Source organism: Pituophis catenifer, unplaced genomic scaffold (genome assembly GCF_029215685.1).
Source record: "Pituophis catenifer annectens isolate HBS135680 unplaced genomic scaffold, rPitCat1.0.hap2 SCAF_12, whole genome shotgun sequence".
NCBI lineage: Eukaryota > Metazoa > Chordata > Lepidosauria > Squamata > Colubridae > Pituophis > Pituophis catenifer.
Window position 1 is genome coordinate 23,546,774 of NW_027256892.1, and position 27,049 is coordinate 23,573,822.

Genomic DNA, 27,049 nt, shown 5'->3' on the forward strand with positions numbered 1-27,049 from the left:
GAGTAGAGTAGAGTAGAATAGAATAGAATAGAATAGAATAATAATAGAAATAGAATAGAATAGAATAATAGAGTAGAATAGAATAGAATAGAATAGAATAGAATAGAATAGAATAGAATAGAATAGAATAGAATAGAATAGGAGGAGTAGAGTAGAAAATATATTGGTATGAAGAGTAGAGTAGAGTAGAATAGAGTAAAATAGAATAGGAGTAGAGTAGAGTAGAGTAGAGTAGAGTAGAGTAGAGTAGAGTAGAGTAGAGTAGAATAGAATAGAATAGAATAGAATAGAATAGAATAGAATAGAATAGAATAGAATAGAATAGAATAGAATAGAATAGAATAGAATAGAATTCTTTATTGGCCAAGCTTGATTGGACACACAAGGAATTTGTCTCTGGGGCATAAACTCTCAGTGTACATATAAGCAATAGATAAATCATCATCATCATCATAAAATACAAACAATTAGGGATAAAGTCTAGAATTTTTGGAAATAGTGGTCGGAATCAATAAAGGAGAATATTTGTAACTATATATGTTGATATTGTGATAGAGAGCTCCAGCTTCTGTCCTTTAGTGAGTTCACTAAACGGAGTTTCTTTTAACGCTTTGAATATTTTCTTCTTGGTTTTTATTGCAGCTCTGATCGAGCTGTGATTTATGAGATCAGCTACCCGACTCCCATCTGTTGGCTGTGTATGTTTAGCGTTCCTCAAGAGTTTCTTTCTCAGCCTGGCTTCCCATCTCTGCTATCTCCTTCCTAGGTTTGGAGAGGAAGGAAATAGGGAATCAAGAGGCCGGCTGGTCTTTGGGGCGATTACCCAAGTCTTCTTGACTATTTAGTGCACGGGGGTGTGGGGGTGGGGTGGGGTGAGAGAGAATTAAGATACAGCATCGATGGAGTGGTTGGAAAAACCAGGACGAAGAAATTCAGAAGTTGTGGGAGCTTCATCCCTGGAAGCTTTCAAGAAGAGACTGGAGTGCCATCTGTCAAAAATGGTTGTAGGGTTCTCCTGCTTGGGCAGAGGGTCAGACTAGATGACCTACAAGGTCCCTTCTGACTTTGTTAATCTGTTAACTTGTAGGCCACTTGTAACATTGTTCTGGGATGTTACAAGTGGCCTACAAGTTAACAGATTAACATCTCCCGAACAGAGATGTTGAATTTAAGAACTTTCCTCGTGGGTGGGTGCTCCAAGACTGAAGCTTTTTAAGAACAGAATGGACAACCGTTTGCTTGAGCAGGCGGTTGGACTAGAAGACCTCCAAGGTCCCTTCCAACTCTGTGATTCTGTTATTCCTTGAAAGGACACAATCTGTGCTATCAAACGGAGGTGACCATTGATTTAGAATCCGCTTCTTACATTTCAAGAACGTACCTTAAAAAACACAGACACAATTTGCTTTTCTTGGGTTAATTACACTACGGACAAGTCCCTTTTCAATTCATCAGCCTCACATCCTGGCTGCAGTGGTCTCTCTTGTTGATTCTTCTATCTATCTATCTATCTATCTATCTATCTATCTATCTATCTATCTATCTATCTATCTATCTATCTCTATCCATCTATCCATCCATCCATTTATTTGTTGAACAAAAATTACAAATTCGAATGGACAAAATGCAAAAAATAAAATAAAATAAAATGTGACAAGGACGATAAGGCATGTTAGTGCACTCACGCACATCCCCTTAAAGGTAAAGATTCCCCTCGCACATGTGTGCTAGTCGTTCCTGTCTCTAGGGGGCGGTGCTCACCTCTGTTTCGAAGCCGAAGAGCCAGCGCTGTCCAAAGACGTCTCCGTGGTCATGTGGCCGGCATGACTCAACGCCAAAGGCGCACAGAACGCTGTTCCCTTCCCACCAAAGGTGGTCCCTATTTTTCTACTTGCATTTTTTACGTGCTTTCGAACTGCTAGGTTGGCAGAAGCTGGGACAAGTCACGGGAGCTCACTCCGTTACGCGACACTAGGGATTCGAACCGCTGAACTGCTGACCTTTCGATCGACAAGCTCAGAGTCTTAGCCACTGAGCCAATGTGTCCCCTGCACATCCCCTTAGGAACCTCTTAAATACGGGAGGTGGAGTTAAATTGGAATTAACTTCCTTATCTTTTCCACAACTTTATTAACCCAGCTTCACTTATCTGACCAAGGGACCGTAAAAATGCTGCCTCTTCCTTGGAGGAGCAGAAGTAAGATGGAAGATCATATGCTTTGGAGATCAAAAATCTCTCTCGTCGTCTTCCTGGCCGCATGTGCATCTCCCTTTATCAATTACGGCAAGAGGTTTATTGGGTGGAGAATTCTGCTGCTGATTAATATCCTTCTAATCATTCCTTAAGTGCTCGTTTATGAGGGGTTTTATGACCTGATGAGGGGGCAGATTCCAGAACGGGAGATGGGCGGAGGGAATTCAAACGCTGCCGTCATAATGCTCTCAAACCCGTTGGCGTCCTTAAAAATTCTCTCTAATTTTTGCGCCAGTTTCTTTTATCGTCCGCAGCAGATTTTAAGAAGCAAAGAGGATTAATGGGATCTCGACTCTGGAATGGCATTCCATTCCCGTTTCTTTTCCCCTGCGAATTTTCTGTTTCCTCGTCCAGCAAAAATTAATGTTCCTTAATTTCAATTAATTCCAAACATAATCAACGAACCCTCCTTTCTCCACGCACACCGGAGTGATATAAACTAGCCAAAGTTTCTCATACTGTTTTGGTCATCTAGTTTTGTTCACCACACTATAAAAAAGATGTTGAGACCCTAGAAAAAGTGCAGAGAAGAGCAACCAAGATGTTAGGGGACTGGGAGCTAAAACATATGAAGAACAGTTGCAGGAACTGGGCATGGCTAGTCTAGTGAAGAGAAGGACCAGGGGAGACATGATAGCAGCCTTCCAATATTTGAGGGGCTGCTACAGAGAGGAGGGGGTCAAACTGTTTTCCAAAGCACCTGAAGGCCAGACAAGGAATAATGGAGGGAAACTGATCAAGGAGAGATTCAACCTAGAAATGAGGAGGAACTTTCTGACAGTGAGAACAATCAACCGATGGAACAGAAGTTGTGGGAGCTTCATCACTGAAAGCTTTCAAGAAGAGACTGGACTGCCATCTGTCAGAAATGGTGTCGGGTCTCCTGCTTTGTGGGGGTTGGACTACATGACCTACAAGGTCCCTTAAGGGCCAACTTTCACAGCCATCCATTGCAACTGGGAAAACCGTAGCCTTGAATATACGCATTTTTGTTGGCAGGGTGATGTCTCTGCTTTTTAGTAAGCTGTCTAGATTTGCCGTAGCTTTCCTCCCCAGGAGCAAGCGTCTTTTAATTTCTTGGCTGCAGTCCCCATCCAGGAAAATAAAATCTATCATTTCTTCCCCTCCTCACTCATATCAGCCTCCAAAGGCTGCTGCCTCTCCGGCGGCTGGGAAATGTTGGACGGCCCTGGCTCTATCTCTGCCTCCGATGCTGAGCCTCCGTCAGGAAATTCCCCAGATTCCAGAATTGGCTCAAATTCTTCCCCAACCTCCTCATCTCAACTCTGCTGGCAGCTGGCGGGCCACAACACCGTTCCCAATCGACTTTCATACAGGGAATTGTCTTTCTTTTGGAAAATACATATCCTTCTCTTTCAGAAGCCAAAGTCCTTCACTTACTACAAAATGCTAAGCTGCTAAATCAATTTATCATTCTTACGCCGTCTGAAAAACATTGCCATTTATTCCCTAAATTGTACTAGATCACACTAAGTGCTTTATGACTTAAAAAAAAAAAATGGAAAAAAAAAAGATTGGCTTACTTGTAACATATTAACTCTGTCAATAAGTACAGAATAAACTGCAATTTAAAATTGCAAAAATCAATTTCCCCTTCCAAAAGGCAGTTGCCTTGATATAGATGGGGTTTTGGGTGGTTTTCTTTTTCTTTTTCTTTTCTTTCTTTCTTTTTTTTTTTGAAGTTTATGGATTACTGTACATGTACATTTTTTTCAATTATTCCTGGCCTGGATAGTGTCCATCGCAAAAGTTCCAGAAATGCAAACATCTGGATCTTTTGTCCAGTTTTGACTCAACAGAAGTATTACAAATTTGATTAAATCGGCTTCGTTAAATCTTTTTCTAAACTTTAGCTGACAGCTTAGCAATCGGGCATCACTATCCACTATCCAGGTGGTCCTCGACTTACGACCAGAATGGAGGCCAACATTTCAGTTGCTAAGCGAGACAGTTGGTAATGGATTTTACCCAGTGGTGAAATGTAAAATTTGTTACTACCAATTCTGTGGGCGTGGCTCGGTGGTGGTGGTGGGTAATGTGACTGGGTGGGTGTGGCCAACTTTTTTTTTCCTTTTAAAAGCATTTTTTCTACAACCTCAAGAGATTGCAGAAAAAAATGCTTTTAAAAGCCTCTGATGATCCCAGCTGAGCTACGCGATCATCAGAAGCTTTTTTTTTTTTTTACTTTTAAAAGTACTTTTTTGGCCGAAGAGGTTGTAGAAAAAATGCTTTTAAAAGTCTCTGACGATCCCAGCTGATCATCAGAGGCTTTTTTTTTTTTTTTACTTTTAAAAGCATTTTTTTGGCTGAAGAAGTTGTAGAAAAAATGCTTTTAAAAGCCTCTGACAATCCCAGCTGAGCCGCGTGATCATCAGAGGCTTTTTTTTTTTTACTTTTAAAACCATTTTTTGGCTGAAGAAGTTGTAGAAAAAATGCTTTTAAAAGCCTCTGATGATCCCAGCTGAGCTGCGTGATCATCAGAGGCTTTTTTTAAAAAACTTTTAAAAGCATTTTTTCGGCTGAAGAGGTTGTAGAAAAAATGCTTTTAAAAGTAAAAAAAACAGCCTCTGATGATTGCGTGGCTCAGCTGGGCATGGGGGGGGGGGCAGCCATCGCTACCGTATCGGGTGCCCATAGACAGGCAGGTTAATAAACATAACCATATTGTTAGAGTACAGACATGGATTTTTGGGATGTTGCTTTCAAGCTTCAAGACACATGGTTAGTATGCTGAATTAACCCACTATGTTACTCTTGTTGCAGGACATGCTTTTCTGATCGGGGAGGAGTGGGGCAGCCTGTCAGGCATGGAGGCCATCTTTTGCATTGAATCTTCGGGCCTGCCACATTTACTACCGTGGGAAACTGGGAGGGGGGGATTGTATGGAGCAGGGGAGATATATAGTCATAATAACATTCCTTTCTCAGAGAGTCAAGGACATCTTGCCCGGCACCTGGTGGTCTGGAACTGGGAGGCATCTCCAGTTGGGACGGTGCTTTGATTGGACCACGTGATGGACTAATGGGTACTCGGGCATGGATTTGGACTTTCTTTTGGGTGGGGGAAACCTGGAAGTTTTCAGATTCGGGTTTTCCCAGATGTGCCAATATAACATCTCTAATAAAATGGAACTTTGAGGAAGGTCAAGCCTTCCTTTCATTGGGAGTGTTACTTGGAATCCTGACAATACAAGAACTACAAAATGACACAAAAACCCTGGAACAACAGGTGGAAATAGAAAAAGGGGGGAATGGTTCGAAGATTAATAGATTATATGTATATTTAAAAGGGAGGATATTAACGCATTCTCCCTTTCGGATATATGGAGAAAGCAAATTACAGAGATAAAGTGGATATAGTTATCCCGGAGGTGGAAAGGCAGAGTTTTAGAGGCCTGGATGACTATTAATCTTCATTACTGCCTATGAAAATCCAATGCACTTATGCTCATTTCCTTCTCAGCTTTTCTCGGAGTTGGCCTCAACCAGTGGTGAAATCCAATTTTTTTTTACTACTGGTTCTGTGGGTGTGGCTTGGTGGGCGTGGCAGGGGAAGGATACTGCAAAATCCCCATTCCCTCTCCACTCCAGGAGAAGGATACTGCAAAATCTCCATTCCCTCCCCACTCCAGGGGAAGGATACTACAAAATCCCCATGTCCTCTCCCACTCCAGGGGAAGGATACTGCAAAATCTCCATTCCCTCCCCACCTCCAGGGGAAGGATACTCGCAAAATCTCCATTCCCTCCCCCACTCCAGGGGAAGGATACTGCAAAATCCCCAATCCCAACCCCACTTCAGGGGAAGGATACTGCAAAAAACTCCATTCCCACCCCCACTCCTGGGGGAAGGATACTGCAAAATCCCCATTCCCACCCCACTCTGGAGCCAGCCAGAGGTGGTATTTGCCGGTTCTCTGAACTGCTCAAAATTTCCGCTACCGGTTCTCCAGAACCTGTTAGAACCTGCTGGATTTCATCCCTGGGTTCCATGGCAGTTTTGATCTTCCAGCAGGTACTGTGATTTTTGTCTCCTATTCTCCATTAACGATGCTTGTTTTCCTTGCCTGAGTTTTTCTCTCTCATTGAACTGTCTAATTAGGAGAATTTAAAGTCAGCATGACTCACCATCTTGATGGATGCCAGCCAGACAGCTAGCTAGCTAGCTTCCCTAAAACCCACAACAAATGCAGCCATAAAGCCTAATTGCCATCCAAGGTTGGGGGATGGACGGACGGACAGACGGAGTCGGGAATCAGGAAAAACTTCGGCCTCTGACTTTTCTTTTTCGAATGCCAAAAAAGAGCGGATCTTCAAAACGTTTCCCAGGATGGCAAGCAAGCACGGCGCTGGCTTCCTGACCCCTTGTACGACTGCCACCTTCCCATGTCGAGCTTCATATTCTTAAATTGAAATTAATAATAGCGCCTCTCCTTTGAATGGCCAGTTTCTCCTCCCCTTTGAGCAACACTCTCCTCCCGGCTGAGACGGGCCTTCCGTCTGCTGTCCCAGAGAATCTGTCAACTTGATTTTATGTCTCATTCCCCGCACGCCCCCCCCCCCGCCCCGGTTAGGCCTTGATGGGGATCATTAGTGATTTGATAATCCCTCTAGATTTATTAGGTTAAATAGCTCCACTCCCATCTCCTGTCCCCCGTTTAAATATTGCTTAATTTCCATCAATCTCTCTTCCATCTGTCCAAGTTTCCATTCAGGCAACTCTTTTCTTTCTTAATTAACCCCGTCAAGACTGCACTGAGGTGAGAATTAGATTATTTTGATAAACTAATCAATACACAAAGGGAAGAAGATTAAGGCCGCTTTGGTCTACAACCAGCCTCTATTTTAGAACTGTCCTTGCAATAACATTAGACTTGTAACCGAGGTTCTACAGTGTGGCCCAATAAAGTTAATCGTGGGCATTGTTAAAGTTGATTCCGAAGCAAAAAAAACCCCACCCACATTAGTTTGTATCAAGTTATGTGCTGCTGTTGATGATAGAGAAGCATAGTGTCAGCACTTCAACCTGCATTTACTCTAGTGCTGACATAAGAAGGAGAAGAGGGGGCAGCTGGCAAGAGGACGCTTCACTTCTCACCTACTTATTTTCCCTGAAGATAATATCCCCTAGGAGATGAGATGGGAGGGGGGACATTCCTGAGAGCTGAAGTAGTAGATATGGGGAGAATGATTTGGGAAGAGGGGCCAATGAGACGCAGAGAATTCGGGAACGGAAAGGGAAGGTTTTGGGGTCAGGAAGCCAGTGTTGGCTACGCCACAATCGGGGACAGGTTGTCGTGCTTAATAAAATGAAAGATTTCTTCAAAGACTATTTGTTTGGAAATGCAATTTATTTTATTTGAGACGACATCAAAACCTGACACATAGCTTCTAAGCCAGTGATGGCTAATTTTTTTGCCGTCGCGTGTCAAAAGTGTGGGGAGCATGGGGGAGTCCACACATATGTGCCCACACCCATAATTCAATGCGCCCTGACCCCCCGTGCATGCATGCGTGACCCCCCTGCGCTCCCCCCTGCTTTTGGCACATGATGGCCTGGTGGGCCCGGTAGGCCCGTTTTTCGCCCTCCCCGGGCTCCAGAGTCTTCCTTGGAGCCTGGGGAGGGCGATAATGGCCTTCCCCACCCCCTGGAGGTCAGAAACAGCCTGTTTCTTGACTTCCGGTGGGACCAGGAAATTAGCTGGCTGGCGCTGGAGCTGAGCTAGGGCAACACTGACGTGCCCACAGATATGGCTCCACGTGCCACCTGTGGCATGCGTGCCATAGGTTCGCCATCATGGTTCTAAGCCATATCCTGGAAGAGAACAGCCTTGGAGTCACTGTGACAATGTTCTTCTGCCTTGCATCAGCAACAACACAACAAATTAGAAGGACTTTGCTTCAAGCCAAGAATGACAGTTTGATTTGTAGGGAAAATGTGCACAAATCTAAGTACCAACCATGTTCAGAATAGAGTAGAGTAAAGTAGAGTAGAGTAGAATAGAGTAGAATAGAGTAGGGTGAGTAGAACAGGACAGGACAGACAGAACAGAACAGAATAGAATAACAGCATTGGAAGGGACCTTGGAGGTCTTCTGGTCCCCACCCTCTGCTTGTCCAGGTCGTAAAATGGGGCAAAACCCACTCAACAACTGCTTCACCTAGCCACCTAAATTTGAGGCTCCATCGTGCTTGTTAAGTCAAAGATTACCGGTAGCAACGTTTTTTCAACCTTGGCCACTTTTATTATGTGTGGACTTCATTTCCCAGAATTCCCCAGCTCAGGGGGAATTCTGGGAGTTGAAGTCCACACATCTTAAAGTTGCCAAGGTTGATAAACATGAATCTAGAGGGGTACCCTACTTCCTAACGTATTAACTTTTAGTCATGCCTGAAAGACTGGAAGCAATTGTGAAAAAGCTGATGAGGAACAGAGAGACACCCAAATGTTAGAAGAAGTCCATCCAAACCATGTCTATGGAGGGTGGGGGGGGGGAAGCAGATCTTCTGGTGATCTTCTCAACTGCTGATAGACCCTCGTCTTCTGCTTCCACCCTGAGACCCTCTCAAGAAGGTCTTCTCCTTCTTGCTCATCCATTCTGCCTCCTAAATTTAGATTACTGCAGTTTCCACCTTGTGTTCCATCTGTCTCCTCCACCCAAATAACAGCATACCCCCTGTTCTTCTCGGCAGGCACTCACACACCCTCGCTCACACACACAAACACACGCACACACACACACACCATAAATATTCATTGGAATTATAGAAACTGATCATCACCAAGGTTAGAAGGCAATTCTTATTAATCACCTCATCGGTCCCCTTGCATCCAAAGGAACGGAGAATTCATTATCTCTAAACCGCATTAGCGAAAAGGTGCCACATCTCATCTGGAGGATTTCAGGAGATGACTGTTCTCCGATTTCTCCCATCCTTCCAACTCTCTTGGTTCCTCTACCTGGAATACAGGTAGCCCTTGACTTATAACAGTTCATTGAGTAGCCATTGGAAGCTACGATGGCACTGAAAAAAGGGACGTAGGATCAGTGATGGGTTCCAAATTTTTTTACTGCCGGTTCTGTGGGTGTGGCTTAGTGGGCATGGCATGGCGTGTGGGGCGTGGCAGGGGAAGGATACTGTAAAATCTCCATTCCCTCCCCAATCCAGGGGAAGGTTACTGCAAAATCCCCATTTCCCTCCCTATCAGCTGGGACTTGGGAGGCAGAGAATAGATGGGGGCGGGGGCAGTCAGAATTTTTACTACCAGTTCTCCGAACTACTCAAAATTTCCACTACCGGTTCTCTGAATTACTCAAAATTTCCACTATCGGTTCTCCAGAACTGGTGAGAACCTGCTGAAACCCACCTCTGCGTAGAACGATTTTCCCCACTTAGGACAGCCTCCCCATGGTCATGTGATTTATATTCAGATCCTCGACAACTGGCTCACATTTATGACAGTTGTAGCATTCCAGGGTCATGCAATCCTCTTTGGTGACCTTCTGACAAGCCAAGTCAACGGGGAAGCCCATATTCGCTTAACGACCAAATGATTAATTTAACAACTGAAGGGATTCAACATGGTAAAATGGGTCAAAACTCATATTTTCAGTGCTGTTGTAACTTCGGTCACTAGATGACCTGTTGTAAGTCAAGGATTCCCTGTATTTTACAGGCCACTCTGTTTTTAAATCCAAACTCTGCAGGCCATCTTCTATGAATAGAATAGAATAGAATAGAATAGAATAGAATAGAATAGCAGAGGAGAAGAGAAGAGAAGAGAAGAGAAGAGAAGAGAAAGAGAAGAGAAGAGAAGAGAAGAGAAGAGAAGAGAAGAGAAAGAAGAGTAGAATAGAGTGGAGTAGAGTAGAGTAGAGTAGAGAAGAGAAGAGAAGAGAAGAGAAGAGAAGAGAAGAGAAGAGAAGAGAAGAGAAGAGAAGAGAAGAGAAGAAGAGTAGAGCAGAGCAGAGCAGAGTAGAAGAGAAGAGAAGAGAAAGAAGAGTAGAGCAGAGTAGAGTAGAGTAGAGTAGAGTAGAAGAGAAGAGAAGAGAAGAGAAGAGTAGAGTAGAGTAGAGTAGAGTAGAGTAGAGTAGAGTAGAATAGAATAGAATAGAATAGAATAGAATAGAATAGAATAGAATAGAATAGAATAGCAGAGTTGAAAGGAACCTTGGAGGTCTTCTAGTCCAACCCCTTGCTTAGGCAGGAAACCTATACCATTGCATAAAAATAGCAATAGCAATAGCATGTATATACTGCTTTACAGTGATTTTATAGCCCTCTCTAAGCGGTTTACAGAGTCAGCCTATTGTCTCCCAACAATCTGGGTCCTCATTTCACCAACCTCGGAAGGATGAGTCAAACTTGAGCCTGGTGAGATTTTGAACTGCCAAATTGCAGTCAGCCGGCAGTCAGCAGAAAGTAGCCTGCAGTACTGCACCTCTAACCACTGCGCCACCGTGGCTCAACGTTTGTAAAAATGTTTGTCCAATCTCTTCTTAAAACCTCCAGTGATGGAGCCCCCCACGACTTCTGGAGGCAAGTTGTTCCACCGATTAATCGTTCTCACTTGTCAGGAAATTTCTCCTTAGTTCTAGGTTGCTTCTCTCCTTGATGAGTTTCCACCCATTGCTTCTTGTCCTACCCCGCAGGTGTTCTGGAGAATCGCTTGACTCCCTCTTCTTTGGGGCAGCCCCTGAGATATTGGAAGACTGCTATCACGTCTCCCCTAGTCCTTCTTTTTATCAAACTAGACATATCCAGTTCCTGCAACCGTTCTTCATATGTTTTAGCCTCCCAGTCCCCTAATCCTCTTTGTTGCTCTTCTCTTCTCTCTATTTTGTCCTCATCCCCCCTCCCCTCTTACAGGTAGCTCCATAGCTGGAATTCAAACTCCACATCCTCCCACTTGAAATAGACCAGTTTTCCATCAATCAGATGCTTTAGAGGGGAAAGAGGAAAGAAAATGCTTACCAGATTAGTGAAGATGTATGTATAATAGGCTGACCACCATTCCAGTTCAGCTGCCTGTAACGCAGAAGAGATGAGAAATCAAAGCACAGTTAAGTCACAGCCTGCCAGCTCCTTCCTGCTCTGGTTGATGCCTTCTAATTTGGAGCTAACTCGGGGATCTCTGAAAAGCAGGAGGGGGTTTTTTTTTGGCTTTGAATTCACTATTTTCAATGAGGTTTACCGTTGGGGGGGGGGGGGAAAGCCCCAGGATAATGGCTTAATGACCAACTCTACTATGGGTTCTTGTTTTTGATGTCGGCCCTTCCATGCCGGGTGAATTTCTTCAAACAATTTTGCAACCAAGAACATCTCTCCTGGCTTGGAGGAGGTTTGGAGGGGACTGGGAAGAGAGCTGTTGGTATTTAATTAGTATTTTCTCTCTCTCTCACACACACACACACACACATGCACACACACTGTATGTCTTTCTCTCTCTCTCTTTCTCTCTCTTTCTCTCTCTCTTTCTCTCTCTTTTTTCTCTTTCTCTTTCTCTCTCTCTCTTTCTCTTTCTCTCTCTTTCTCTCTCTTCCTCTCTCTCTCTCTTTCTCTCTCTTTCTCTTTCTCTCTCTCTCTTTCTCTCTCTTTCTCTCTCTTTCTCCCTCTTTCTCTCTCTCTCTTTCTTTCTCTCTCTCTCTTTCTCTCTCTTTCTCTTTCTCTCTCTCTTTCTCTCTCTCTTTCTCTCTTTCTCTCTCTCTCTTTCTTTTCTCTCTCTCTTTCTCTTTCTCTCTCTTCTCTTTCTCTTTCTCTTTCTCTTTCTCTCTCTCTTTCTCTTTGTCTCTCTCTCTCTCTCTCTCTTTCTCTCTCTCTCTGTCTCTCTGTCTCTGTCTCTGTCTCTCTCTCTCTCTCTCTCTCTGTCTCTGTCTCTGTCTCTGTCTCTGTCTCTCTCTCTCTCTCTCTCTCTCTTTCTTTCTCTCTCTTTCCTCTCTTTTCTCTTTCTCTCTCTGGGCCTGGGGGTGGAAAAAAACCCCTATTCTTCCTCTATAGAGTTTATCCTTTTTTCCCCCTAAGAACTCCGTGGAAAAAAAACACACCAAAAGACCCACAAAGCTAGGAAGGAGAACAAATGTTAGGATCATTTCCCCCTCCCCTCCAAAGTCCTTCAAACACCACTTTCCAATTTTGCAGCCACTCTGGCATCCCCTGGGATGGGAGCAGGACCGCCGGTTTTGAAGTCTGAGAAACCATAGAAACTGTCCCGAAGCAAATGACGGCTTGTAATTGAGTGCGTTCCTTTCTCTCTTTAGCCGTTTGTCACCTGGATGACTTTTTTAAAAGGAAAAAAGAAAGGGAAAAAAACAAAACAAAACCACCCACGTTTCTGCACCACCGCAGGCAACGGTTTTCAAATGGGCTGCACTTAAAAACATATTTGCAAATGGCAAATGAAGACTGCTTTCTCTCTCCCTCTCTCTCTTTCTCTCTCTCCCTATCTCTGATTTCCCCCCTCTCTCTTTCTCTCTCTCTCTGTTTTTCTCTCTGTGTCTCTGTGTATTTCTCTCTCTCTCTCTCCTCTCTTTCTCTTTTTTCTCTCTCTTTCTGTCTTTCTTTCTCCCCTCTCTCTTTTTGCTTTCTCTCTCCTTCTCTCTCCTCTCTTTCTCTCTTTTCTCTCTCTCTCTCTGTTTTTCTCTCTGTGTCTCTCTGTCTTTCTCTCTTTCTCTCTCTCTCTTTTCACTTTCTCGCTTTCTCCTTCTCTCTCCTCTCTCTCTCTCTGTCTTTCTTTCTCCCTCTCTTTTCGCTTTCTCTCTTTCTCCTTCTCTCTCCTCTCTCTCTCTCTCTCTCTCTCTGTTTTTCTCTGTGTCTCTCTGTCTTTCTCTCTTTCTCTCTCTCTTTTCACTTTCTTTCTTTCTCCTTCTCTCCTTCTCTCTTTTCTCTCTCTCTGTTTTTCTCTGTGTGTCTGTCTCTGTCTCTCTCCCTCTCTTTCTCTCTTCTCTTTCTCTCTCTGTCTTCTCTTTCTCTCTTCTCTCTCTCTGTCTTCTCTGTCTCTCACACACCGAAACAAATATTGGAGTGAAGTGGCAAATTCTGAATGTAATTGTAGTTCATTTCAGTTTGTTGCAGATGCACGTTGCCGATGAAGGGAAGGCAAAGAGAAATCAGGAGAATTTCTGGGTTCTACGAACAAACTGGATGGAAACATCCACAGGGAGGCTTACAAGGTGTGATTAAAAAAAAAAAAAGTCAAAATGAGGACCGTCACAATGTCATGGAATCGGCCCTTGATTTTGACATACGTTCCACGTGATTTGTTCAACCTGCTATTTTGATTTCTTTTTTTTTTACATACCCTGCCTGTCTCCATCAGCTCATTCTTCTCTGGTTCCCAGGAAGAACATGAGCAGATCTCCAGACTGCACTGGAATACAGAGAGTCCTCGACTTACAACAATTGGTTTAGTGACTATTCAAAGTTACCATGCCACTAAAAAAAAAATGACTGACGACTGTTTTTCCCACTTACAACCATGGCAGCATCCCCCAAGGTCACGTAATGAAAATTCAAAGGCTTGGCAACTGGCATGTACTTATGACGGTTGCAGTGTCCTGGGCTGATGTCATCCCCTTTGGCAACCTTCTGCCAAGCAAAATCCGCAGGGAAGTCGGATTCACTTAACAACCGGGTTACTGCAGTGCAGGGGTGGGTTTCACTTACCTTTGCTACCGGTTCGCTCACGCATGCTTCTGCACATGCCCAGACCGTATTTGATGACATCCGGGTGGGTGGGCGGAGCCTCCCACCACTGCTGCTACCGGTTTGCCCGAACCGGGGTGAACCGGTAGCAATCCACCACTGCTGCAGTGCTACATTTCACAACTGTGGCACGAAAAGGTCGGAAAATGGGGTCAAAACTTACTTGACAACTGCCTCGCTTAGCGACAGAAATTTTGGGCTGAATTTGTGGGTCGTACGTCGAGGATTACCTGTAACATCCTACGTATGGGGCCTCCCTCTGAAACCTGGAAGGGTTTATCTGGTAGCCACTTGGCTTTTTTTTAAAAAAAGGAACCCAGATAAAACCATGGATTAAGCACAAACCACTTTGGGGTCTGATTTCCTCCCAGGCTCAACTTCAAATGTTGGTCTTTACCTGATCCTCTAAATAGCCCACAGCTAGATTATGAAGATGCGGTGGAAGCTGCTCCTTTTGCTTCCTGGGATTGCAGATATAACGTTGGGTTTTGTTTTGCTGTTTTACCGTTGTGCCGTAAGATGAGCTCCCTCTTTGCTGCTTCCTCCTCTGTTAAATTACCTTTCAGTTCTCCCTGTGCATTTCTGGGCTGGAAGAAAAACGCTTCTGGGGGAGTGGGGGGGAGAAAAAAATTGCAGAAGCTCTTCACCTGTTTTTAGGCAAGATGCAACATGAGCCTGCTTGTTACCAAGGAGCTCGCTTGCCTTATTTTTCCAGCCGTGCCTTATGCCTGTTGACTCTGAGTAATCTACAGCCCAGCTGGGAAAACACACTTTATTCCCAGCGCGTTTCGTCTCGGAGTCACACAGAGCGTTTGCACAGGGCCGCAACCAGGGGTGGGCTTCAAAAATTTTAGCAAAGGGTTCTCTGCCCGGTTGCTTGGTAGGCGTGGCCATGGTAGGCGTGGCCTAGTTGGCCTCCTGCACCACAGCGGTGGGGGGGCATTTTTGCCCTCCCCAGGCCCCAGAGGCTTTCCTCGAGCCTCTGAGAGGGCAAAAACGGCCTCCCCAGGCTCCGGAGGCCCTCTGGAGGCCGGAAACAGGCTCGTTTCCGGCCTTCTCAAACTTTCAGTAGGCCTGTTTTTTGCCCTGAGCGTCTGCACGCACCCTGCTCTTATCTGCATCCAAAATGGGCCGCATGGGGACTCCTGGGAGGGACAGGGCAGGGCAGGGTGGGTGAGGCCAGCCAGGAGTGGGATTTGGGGGTTCTCCAAATGGCACTGAATCTTAGCTAGAGGTTCTCCCGAACCTCTGCGAACCCCCAGAAGCCCATCCCTAACCGCAACTGCCATGGAGAGCCCAAACAGGGGAGGGTGAAAAAAAAGGGGGGGCACCAAGAAAAATTCCCAGATGGCCAACATGATCTCCCGTCCCACCGATTGCTTCTCCTCTTTTCCATTGCACCATTATGTTTCTCCTTTTTAAGCTTGGGATGGGCAGGCACGTCTGTCTTTTTCTGCTTCTAGCTTTGAAACCAGGTGCTTTTCGATTCCAGGGACAGGTAATGAAAGAAACACCACCAATTATTTTCCTTGGCTTGCTGGAAACAAGTGTGCTAGTGGGTGGAAGCCAAGATGGTTGTGTCAGACAATGAGGCATTCGTGCCTCTCAGAATCTTCCGGGAGAGGGTACGGATTGAAAAGAAGTTGGCCAAACAGAACGGATGAATAATAAAACGAGTTTTAAGAGTGAGAAGAAGGTAAAAGGTAAGGTAAGGTAAGAAGGTAAGCCACCCAGAGTAGTGAGGTGGGTGTCATATAAATTTAATGAATAATTAAAATACCTGGGTAGCATTATGACAAATGTAAGAGAACCAGTTTGGTCTAGTGATTAAGGTACCAGGCTAGAAACCAGGAGATGGTGAGTTCTAGTTCCCATCTTAGGCATGAAGTCAACTGAATAACTTGGAGAAAAATCACCAGGAGACAATGAGTTCTAGTCTTGCTCTAGGCATGGAAACTGGCTGGGTGACTTTGGGCCAATCACCAGGAGATGGTGAGTTCTAGTTCCCATCTTAGACATGAAGTCAACTGGGTGATTTGGAGAAAAATCACCAGGGGATGGTGAGTTCTAGTCTTGCTCTAGGCATGGAAACTGGCTGGGTGGCTTTGGGCCAATCACCAGGAGATGGTGAGTTCTAGTCCCATCTTAGGCATGAAGTCAACTGGGTGACTTGGAGAAAAATCACCAGGAGACAATGAGTTCTAGTCTTGCTCTAGGCATGAAAACTGGCTGGGTGGCTTTGGGCCAATGACCAGGAGATGGTGAGTTCTAGTCCCATTTTAGGCATGAAGTCAACTGGGTGACTTGGAGAAAAATCACCAGGAGACAGTGAGTTCTAGTCTTGCTTTAGGCATGGAAACTGGCTGGGTGGCTTTGGGCCAATCACCAGGAGATGGTGAGTTCTAGTTCCCATCTTAGGCATGAAGTCAACTGGGTGACTTGGAGAAAAATCACCCGGAAACAGTGAGTTCTAGTCTTGCTCTAGGCATGGAAACTGGCTGGGTGACTTTGGGCCAATCACCAAGAGATGGTGAGTTCTAGTCTCATCTTAGGCATGAAGTCAACTAGGTGATTTTGAGGAAAATCACCAGGGGACGCTGAGTTCTAATCCTTCCTTAGGCATGAAAGCCAGCTGGATGGCTTTGGGCCTGTCACTCTCTCTTGGCCCACTATATAAGGCTCAAGTGACAAGCCAATCGGTCAATTCCTATTGCCAGCAATGGATCAGTACTTGATTGATCAGTTAATAACTGCAACGCAATTGCAGGAAAATGCCAGCAAGAAAAAGCAACAACCCAATGACAAATACAAATCATATGTGTCTTCTAAATAAGTATATCAAGACATGGAATGAAGATAAAGAAGATATGTTAAGATGGAAGAAATTACTACTGTCATTGCTGGGAAGAATCTCTGTGATAAAAATGAGTGTCTTGTCTGGAAGGATGTTTTTCTTTCAGACAATACCTGTTTTGACAACTGATGCGCCATTTAAACAGAGGCAGAAAGATATATCTAAAATTGTTTGGCAGGGGAAGTAACCACGAGTTAAATATAAGGTGTTACAAGATACAAAGAAAAGAGGAGGATTGGGGTGTACCAGTGGTGGATGCTCCCGGTTTGCACCGGTTCTATAGAACCGGTATTAAAACTGTTGGGAGACTCCGCCCACCAACCCTGACGTCACCCAAATGCTTCTGTGCGTGGGCAGAAGCTTCTGTGCTTACGCAGAAGAGCGCGCACACGGCCCCGTTGCGAACCGGTAGTAAAGGTAAGTAGAACCTACATCTGGGGTGTACTCAACTTGAAATTGTATTCAGCAGCTTGCTGTTTGGTTCGGATGGAAGAGTTGGGGGGCTTCTGAGAAATAGGCAGCTTTTGGAGTTAAGAAGAACATGCCCTGAGTTTTGGGTGGCATGGATATTTGTGACACAACAAAGTCAAATGTCATGTGGATTTTAAAAATCCTTATGTTAGATGAGGGGTGGCATCAGAGGTGGTATTCAGCCGGTTCGGGCCGGTTTGGGCGAATCGGTAGTGGTGACCTGTGAGTGGGCCTTCCCAGTTGCCCAGGCACAATCCCATCCTATATTGCTGTGTTTTTGATTCTGCACATATGGGTGGATGGCATGCATGAGCAACTTGCCATGTTCTTTGATGTCGCATATGTGGACGGCACGCGTGAACGAATTGCTATGTTGTTTGACGCCACACGCATACATGCACGCACACTCACATTTCCGGTGCTGGGCGAACTGGTTGCTACAGTATGTGAATCCCACCTCTGGGTGGCATAGTGGCTCAGCGGTTAAGTTGACTGGAAAGCTGGTAGCCCATGTTCGAGATCCAAGTGCCAGGCACTGGGTAAGCTCCCATCCTCAGCCCAGCTCCTGCCTACCTAGCAGCTTGAAAGCATGCAAATGCAAGTAGATAAATAGGTACCACTTTGGTGAGAAGGAAAACATTCTCTGTGATGTCATGCTGGTCACATGACCACAGAAGCTCTTCCGGCAACCCTGGCTCCCTTGACTAGGAAACGGAGATGAGATGACCCCTTAGAGTGAGGTACGACTAGCGGAGTAAAATCCATAGGGACTCTTTATTTCCTTATCTTACGTTAGATGAGTCTTATTGAGAACATGGACTAGATACAAACCTAAATTGTTTCTGGAAACACCTTTGTGGAACTCAGCCCAATAAATATTTTATAGATGAGAAATAATAGGCAAACACATAGGGTTCACTTATTGCATGACACTAAAATTTTGTCAAGCGTGAAGTACAATAAAATCGCTGAGAACAACTGGTGGCAAAGAGGTTGATAGATAGATAGATTCTGGCCAACATGCCAACAACTACTTGATGATCCTTGCCACCTCTCTTGACCAAGTGTGCCCTCCTTAGAGAGGGGTTCTCAGAAGGACAATTGGTTGAGCTATCTTTTCAAGAAGATCAGATCAGACCAGGCCTGCAACTGCCACAACTATATCAGCTGATTTTATTCTTTCCCCCAGACAATCTTCTGTAAGCATCTCGGTCTTAAATGAACCAAATTAAGGACCCCGGTTTTAAAGAAACATCCATGTAACCCTTTCAATCTTGAAACGGCTTTAGGTTGGGCACGAGAGGAGAAAAATCTCCAAGAAAGGATGAGGAAAAGTTGCACAGGCCTCCCGAATCCCATTGGTTCTGTCGCTGTGCATTGTGCGATATCGCTATGGCAACAGGATAAAGGAATAGCCCTCAATACTGAGAGGATTCATTCAAATCTTTTATTAACTTTAGCAGAGAGAGAGAGCAGAGAGACGGGAGCAGCCGAGAAACCCCATATCTTGGCTCCGATTTCCCACACAGAACACAAGCCATCAAGGGGCTGCAAACAAAACCCGCCTTTGATTTCCAATGCGCGCACATGCGCAGCTCTGACGCTGGTCCCGGGAGCTGGGTGCTTAAAACAGTGCTGCGCTGTGCTTAGGAGACGCCGTTCCTTGACAAGGATCTCGACAAAGAACCAGGCAAATGTTATTGGCGTTGGACTCCATGGATGCAAGACAAGCCGGCCTCTGCACCTGTGTTGACTGATCGAGGAGAGTGACTTTGCAGACTAACAGAGTTGGAAGGGACCTTGGAGGTCTTCTAGTCCAACCCTTGCTCAAGCAGGAAACCCTATTGGCTGCCCAATCTCTTCTTAAAAACCTCCAGTGATGGGGAAGGAAGGAAGGGAGGGAGGGAGGGAGGGAGGGAGGGAGGGAGGGAGGGAAAGGATGGAAAGGAAGGGAGGGAGGGAGGGAGGAAGGAAGGAAGGAAGGAAGGAAGGAAGGAAGGAAGGAAGGAAGAAAGGAAGGAAGGAAGGAAGGGAAAGGATGGAAAGGAAGGAGGGAAGGAAGGAAGGAAAGAAGGAAGGAAAGGGAGGGAGGGAGGGAGGAAGGAAGGAAAGAAGGGAGGGAGGGAGGGAAAGGATGGAAAGGAAGGGAGGGAGGGAGGGAGGGAGGAAGGAAGGAAGGAAAGGAAAGAAGGAAGGAAGGAAGGAAGGAAAGAAGGAAGGAAAGAAGGAAGGAAGGAAGGAAGGAAAGGAAAGAAGGAAGGAAGGAAGGAAGGAAAGAAGGAAGGAAAGAAGGAAGGAAGGAAGGAAGGATGGAAAGGAAGGGAGGGAGGGAGGAAGGAAGGAAAGGAAAGAAGGAAGGAAGGAAGGAAAGAAGGAAGGGAGGGAGGGAGGAAGGAAGGAAAGAAGGAAGGGAGGGAGGGAGGAAGGAAGGAAAGAAGGAAGGGAGGGAGGGAAAGGATGGAAAGGAAGGGAGGGAGAGAGGAAGGAAGGAAGGAAGGAAAGAAGGGAGGAAGGGAGGGAGGGAGGGAAAGGAAGGAAGGAAGGAAGGAAGGAAGGAAGGAAGGAAGGAAGGAAGAGTATGAGAATAACCGTAGGAGAAGGGACCTTGGAGGTCTTCTACTCCAACCCTTGCTCAAGCAGGAAACCCTATTCCATTTCAAACTAATGGCTGCCCAATCTCTTTTTAAAAACCTCCAGTGATGGGGAAGGAAGGAAGGAAGGAAGAAGGAAGGAAGGAAGGAAGGAAGGAAGGAAGGAAGGAAGGAAGGAAGGAAGGAAGGAAGGAAGGGTAGGAGAATAACAGAGTTGGAAGGGACCTTGGAGATCTTCTAGTTCAACCCCCTGCTCAAGCAGGAGACTCTATGCCATTCCAGACAAAATGGTTGCCCAATCTCTTCTGAATTGTTCTCACCATCAGGAAATTTCTCCCTAGTTCTAGGTTAATTTTTTCCTTGACTAGTTTCTGTTCTTTGGTCCTTGTTCTCAATGCTGAGCATGTATCCCTATCTTTACATCTTCCTCTATCTCTCCGAAGCCACTTGCTCCTTATCTTTGAACTCTGTGGAGAACATAAAACTACCCAAAAGAAATGGCCACCCAATTTCTTTGTTCTTGGGGAAAACTATCTCTCCCAAGCAATGATCTGGACTGTTGTATATGGTATTTGGCATATGCATTTCTCTAATGCATGGCACTGCGGATGCCATGCATTAGAGAATAATGGCAATGAATAATAGAAGCTCACGGCCTCAAATGAGTTCGGCTTGAGGTGAGATCGCAAGCAGGGGTGGGCTTCAAAACTTTTAGCAAGGGGTTCTCTGCCTGATTGTTGGGTGGGCGTAGCCATAGTGGGCATGGCCTCGTTGACCTCCTGCACCACAATGTGGTGGTGGGGAAAACGTTTTTGAGTTTCATCTTCAGGATCTGGCCTTCAGGGTTGATCTCCTCTAGGACCGACCGGTTGGATGGCCTTGCAGTCCAAGGGACTCGCAGGAGTCTTCTCCAGCACCAGAGTTCAAAGGCCTCAATTCTTTGGCCTTCTCACCCTTCCTTATGGTCCAACTTTCACAGCCATACCAGGGGTGGGTTCTAAATTTTTTTACTACCGGTTCTGTGGGCGTGGCTTATTTTGTGGGTGCGGCTTGGAGGTCATGTGACTAGGTGGGCGTGGCTAGCTGGTCAGAGTCATTTCTGGAAGGTCCTTGCACTTACGACCAGTCCTCGCACTTACGACCCGACTCATTTGTTTGCTTTTAACACTGATCAGCTGTAGGACGGACCTTTGAAGCCCCGCAAGAGTTTAAACAGTTTTTTTCCCTCTAGTCATCAGCTGGGACTCAGGAGGCAGCAATAGATTGGGGGTGGGACCAAATAAAAGTGGGGGGGGAGGGCGGCAGGGGGGAGAACTGGTTCGGTGACGTCATATCGTCACCGCTACCAGCTCAGCCGAACTGGACCGAACCGGGAGGAACCCACCACTGAGCCATACATATGCAGAGCACATGATGAGAAAGGCAGGGATAGATGAATCACAAGTTGAAATTAAGATTACCGAAAGAAATATCAACAACCTCAGATATGCAGATGATACCAAATAAGTTAGGCAGCATCAAAGGTGCCTTATCTCAAGGCCCAAGCTTGTGAAGTCACTATCACCCTCAAAAGGTCCTGCCCAATGGTAGGGCAATGTGTGATTTTTTATTTATTTATTTATTTATTTTTATTTGATTTATATGCCGCCCTTCTCCGGAGACTCAGGGTGGCTTACAATGCGTTAAGCAATAGCCTTCATACTTTTGTATATTTATACAAAGTCAGCTTATTGCCCCCACAATCTGGGTCCTCATTTTACCTACCTTAGAAAGGATGGAAGGCTGAGTCAACCTTGAGCCTGGCGGGATTTGAACTTGCAGTAATTGCAGGCAGCTGATGTTAATAACAGTGCTTTAATCTGCTGCGCCACCAGGGCTCTTATGACGAGGAAGAGGTGGATTTAAATGCTTGTTTATTTGTTGTTTATTTTGTTCCCCTTTTTTTGACGGACTGTTCAGACTGTTCAGGAACACTGCCAAATTCTTCAAAAGCCTGAAGGGCCCACTGTTCTGACTCATAACAAATCTCCAAAAAAGCAAGAAAACAATACATATATATTTTTTTTCAGAACGCGTGGAGAAAATAGAAAGTCAGGGAGAGGAAATGACTACTGAGGTAGAACAGAACATTCTCGAAGATTGGAAAGCTCAACTAATTTTTGGACAGATGGAAGTTCGTGCCACGGTCTTTGAATTTTTCTTCTCTTAAGAAATTGTCGTGTATGTACCCTAATGTTCAGCCAAAATGTTGGAGATGTGATTGTTTAGATGCTACATATTATCATGTTTGGTGGACTTGTAAGAAAGTTAAGGCTTTTTGGATAAAAATTTGGTGGGTTATGCAGAATGTTTCGAAGAAAAAAATTCAACTTTCTCCACAATTGTTTTTATTGGGTATAGTTAAGGGTTTTACATTGGATGAAACAAAGTTGATATTGTCTATGATAACAGCAGCGAGATTATTGATAGGTAAATACTGGAAAAATGAAGCTTTGCCCACTATTGAGGAATGGACTTTGAAGATGGCCAGTTTTGCAGAGATGGCGAAGATTTCAGCATACCTAAAAGATCGTTCACAAGAGACTTATGAATGGGAATGGAAAAAGTGGATAGATTATGTGCAGAACAAATATCAAACTAGGAAGTATCAAATAGCTTTTCATTGATAGTATTATATTAAGATAGAAATACTTGAATTTTGTGAAGATGAAAAATTATATGGGGGATGGAGGGGTTCAAGTTTTATACAAAGGGGTTTTTTGATGGGAGTATATTCTGTGGAAGTCCGGGGGGGAAGGGAGGGTTGGGGGGGTTAGGGAGGGTTAGGTTGGGGAGTTTGGGGTGGGCTGGGGGGGGAAATGGGGTGAAAATGAAATTGTAAAACTTTTGCAATAAAAAAAATTTTTTTTTTCTTCTCTAAATTCTACGGTTTTAGAAAATCCATTTCACGTGAGATCTCATCATCTTCTTTTAATGACCCCATAATCCCTTGTGGGGTGAAGTCTGGGCAATTAATGGAGCTGAATGTTTACTGGCCAGATGCTCTTGTTGCCAACGCAGAGTTTTGTTCAGCAGATATATTCATTCTCTCTCTCTCTCTCTCTCTCTCTCTCTCTCTCTTTTGCATTTTTGCATATTTATTGTATATGATGAGAGTAGCATCTTCATTCCAATTAAAATTTAATTAAAATACCACTCATCTGTACCAATGCACATTACTGAGAGATTCAACATTGTCTTTTGAAGTCCCAAGATTACATGTCAAAACCAAGCTTTCTTACATGTTAGAATAAAAAAAAAAATGAAGTACTATAGCAGTATTTGGCAAGTGTGGACAATTTTTTAGAAGTAGCTAAAAGGTCTACATCAATTAAACTTTTTTCCTGAAAAATAACCCTAGTCAATGGAAGTAATTCACAGCAGTTTTTAAAAAACCAACCAAAACTGTATCTGAATTTTTTTTTTTTAATTTGATTTATATGCCGCCCTTCTCCGGAGACTCAGGGCGGCTTACAATGCGTTAAGCAATAGCCTTCATCCTTTTGTATATTTATACAAAGTCAGCTTATTGCCCCCACAACTGGGTCCTCAATTTACCTACCTTAGAAAGGATGGAAGGCTGAATCAACCTTGAGCCTGGCAAGATTCGAACCTGCAGTAATTGCAGGCAGCTGGTCTTAATAACAGGGTGCTTTAGACCACTGTACTACCAAGGCTCCTTTATTAGGAATTATGGACCCAGTAAGCTGATTTTACTAACATCAAGTGCTGTCATGGTACTTCTATCTTTACTGAATACAATGTTCATTAAAATCTGTTATGATCCAGAATGTGCCCTTACTGAGCAAAGCAGAAAAAGATCAGCCAACCTCTGCATTTACTTACAAATACATTGCAGAAAAAACAGAGTCTGTCCTTTGTACACATATGCATCTGTCATTCACTTGAACCTATATATTCAAGTATATTCTCATTGCACCCAGAGAGAGAAATATCTGGCTCTAGCTCCATTTTCACAGGAGAATTATCCCAACATATAAATTCTCCCCATTCCTTAATTTCCTGAACCCAAGTTCCAAATGCTAACATGCAAATCCTATCCCAACCTTGCAGATTAGCTACTACAGCATCCCCTGTTCTTACCTTCTTGAGGATCACGTGGGACATGGAAGCATTGGCGTGGACAATGATGGTGGCTGTTTTGTCATCCCTGATCTCTTTTAGCAATGGTGTGGGATCCCAGCTTTCATCCAACATCCGAACTGAGAGAGTTTCCTTCGAGATAAGGAACTGCCGGAGCAATTTCTCTAAGTTTAGAAGGCCTGCAAGGGGAGAGGAGCACAGATTCAATAGGAAGTTTCATCCATCAGCAACCTTTCCGCACCCAAAGTGATTAGGTTAGGTCGAATCAGTTGAAAAGAAATCTGGGAAAACGTAGCGGAGGATTTGTTGCTGTAAGCTTACCCCATAACATAACATACTTCTATCAAAAGCTCAAATATTGAATCATATCATATGTTCATGCAATAGAATAGAATAAAATAACAGAGTTGGAAGGGACCCTGGAGGTCTTCTAGTCCAACCCCCTGCCCAGGCAGGAAACCCTACACCACTTCAGACAAATGATTATCCAACATCTTCTTAAAAACGCCAAGTGTAGGAGAATTTACAACTTCTGGAGTCAAGTTGTTCCACTGATTAATTGTTCTCACTGTCAGGAAATTTCTCCTTATTTCTAAGTTGCCTCTTTCCTTACTAAGTTTCCATTTGTTGCTTCTTCTCCTGCCATCAGATGCTTTGGAGAATAGCTGGACTCCCTCTTCTTTGTGTCAACCCCTGAGATATTGGAAGACTGCTATCATGTCTCCCCTAGTCCTTCTTTTCATGAAACTAGACATACTCAATTCCAGCAACCGTTCTTCGTATGTTTTAGCCTCCAGTCCCCTAATCATCTTTGTTGCTCTTCTCTGCACTCTTTCGAGAGTCTCAGCATCTTTTTTACATTGTGGCGACCAAAACTGAATGCAATATTCCAAGTGTGGCCTTACCAAGACCTTATAAAGTGGTATTAACACTTCACATGATCTTGATTCTATCCCTCTGTTTATGCAGCCCAGAATTGCATTGGCTTTTTTGGCAGCTGCTGACTCCTATCTAAATGGTTGTCCATCTTTCTCTTAGTTAAATGAAAATAATCAGAAAGGCCGTTCACCTTAGTGGGTGCTTTCTTGGTTGAAGGATGTCCCTCCCCTCCCCCTATGATTACTCTTCACTTGTCAATTCAATGTGAAGAAATTCAACAAGTACAACAAATATTATTGCAGAGGCCTGATTGACTTATTAAAGATAAAGGTTCCCCTTGCACATATGTGCTAGTTGTTCCCGACTCTAGGGGGCGGTGCTCATCTCTGTTTCAAAGCCGAAGAGCCAGCGCTGTCCAAAGAAGACGTCTCCATGGTCATGTGGCCGGCATGACTCAATGCCAAAGGCGCACGGAACGCTGTTACCTTCCCACCAAAGGTGGTCCCTGTTTTTCTACTTGCATTTTTTACCTGCTTTTGAACTGCTAGGTTGGCAGAAGCTGGGACAAGTAACGGGAGCTCATCCTGTTACATGGTGCTAGGGATTCGAACTGCTGAACTGCCGACCTTTCGATCAACAAGCTCAGCGTCTGGGGCCGTGATGGTGAACCTATGGCACGCGTGCCCAAAGCGGCACACAAAGCCATGTCACCTGGCATGTGCAGCCTTGCCTGTTTGTCTTCTGGGTTTCTGGCGCACATGCGCACATGATGATCAGCTGTTCTTCGTGAGCGTGGCAGTGCCGAAAACTGATGTGTGCATGCATGGCAGCCAGCTGATTGTCGGGCACACATGCACCCTAGAACCTGGAAGTTCGGCTTTTCCGGAGTGTGATTGCTTCATGTGCACAGCAGTGCCGAAAACTGGCCTGCGCATGTGCGCTGGCTAGTTAATCGTTGGGTGCGCATGCATGCTAGAACCCGGAAGTTTGGCTTTTCCGGAGTGCAGCCCGAATGAACATGCATATCCATGTGTGACATTTCCGTGCAACCTTTTTGGCATTCGGTGTTGAAAAGGTTCACCATCACTAAGCTAAGGTCTGGCTCTCAAAACTCAAATGCCTGTATAGCAGGGGTGAAATGCTCCCGGTTCAGACCAGATCGCCCGATGCAGTAGCGATGGTGGCGGGTGGTTTGGAGAACTGGTAGCAAAAATCCCTGTCCCTCCACCCCACCATGCCCAGCTGAGCTGCACAATTATCAGAGGGTTTTTTAAAAATTATTTTTAAAAGCATTTTTTCTACAACGTCTTCCAACGAAAAAATGCTTTTAAAAGTAAAAAAAAAAAGCCTCTGATGATCGCGTGGCTAAGCTGGGATCCTCAGAGGCTTTTCAAAGCATTTTTTTCTGCAACCTCTTGGCCGAAGAGATGGTAAAAAAATGCTTTGAAAAGTCTCTGACGATCCCAGCTGAGTTGCCTGATCGGCAGAGAGGCTTTTCAAAGCATTTTTAAAAAAGCCTCTCTGACGATCCCAGCTGAGCTGCCTGATCGGCAGAGGCTTTTCAAAGCATTAGAAAAAATGCTGTTAGGTTCAGCTTGTAGCTTACTCCTAACTTGTTGGTCAGACAATATATCTGTTTCTTTAAGAAACAACTGAGCCACGTAATCAAGGTTTGCTGAACCCTGTAATTAGGCTACAGTGCGTACATAAGCAGCACAGAGAAGCGTTCTTTGTTCCTGATTGTTCCTGTTCCTGTTGCTTCCTGCGTCTTTCTGCTGATTGGTGTTAGACTGGATTGTTATATGGTACTGTTTACCGAGAGTTACTAAAGTCTGTTTGCTTTGGTAAGGGAAGATACTTACTGGACTGATATTACTGTTTATGACCTTGGACTGTTTTACCTACACCGAGACTGCTTATTATCTTGTATATAAAGTATTTTTCTCACACGAGCTGCACGTTTATCTCCTTCCCTGTGTGTTTCTGCTCTGCTCGTTGCACAAGCAACAAATACTTTTTACACACACCCTAACAAATGCTTTGAAAAGTTTTTTTAAAAAAAGTTGGCCATGCCCACCCAGTCACATTACCCACCACCACCAAGCCACACCCACAGAACCGGTAGTAACAAATT

At 44.6% G+C, this 27,049-nt stretch overlaps 1 protein-coding gene across 1 annotated transcript in view; it reads right to left on the reverse strand.

Moving 5' to 3' along the window:
* The window catches only part of GRIK4 (glutamate ionotropic receptor kainate type subunit 4), a 284,535-nt gene that overhangs the window by 104,769 nt on the left and 152,717 nt on the right, over positions 1 to 27,049 (reverse strand). The window contains exons 5-6 of the mRNA XM_070952502.1: positions 24,037 to 24,215; positions 11,251 to 11,304 (exon numbers count right to left, since the gene is read on the reverse strand). Coding sequence (XP_070808603.1) covers positions 11,251 to 11,304; positions 24,037 to 24,215 — 233 coding nt within the window. The remainder of the gene's footprint in view (positions 1 to 11,250; positions 11,305 to 24,036; positions 24,216 to 27,049) is intronic.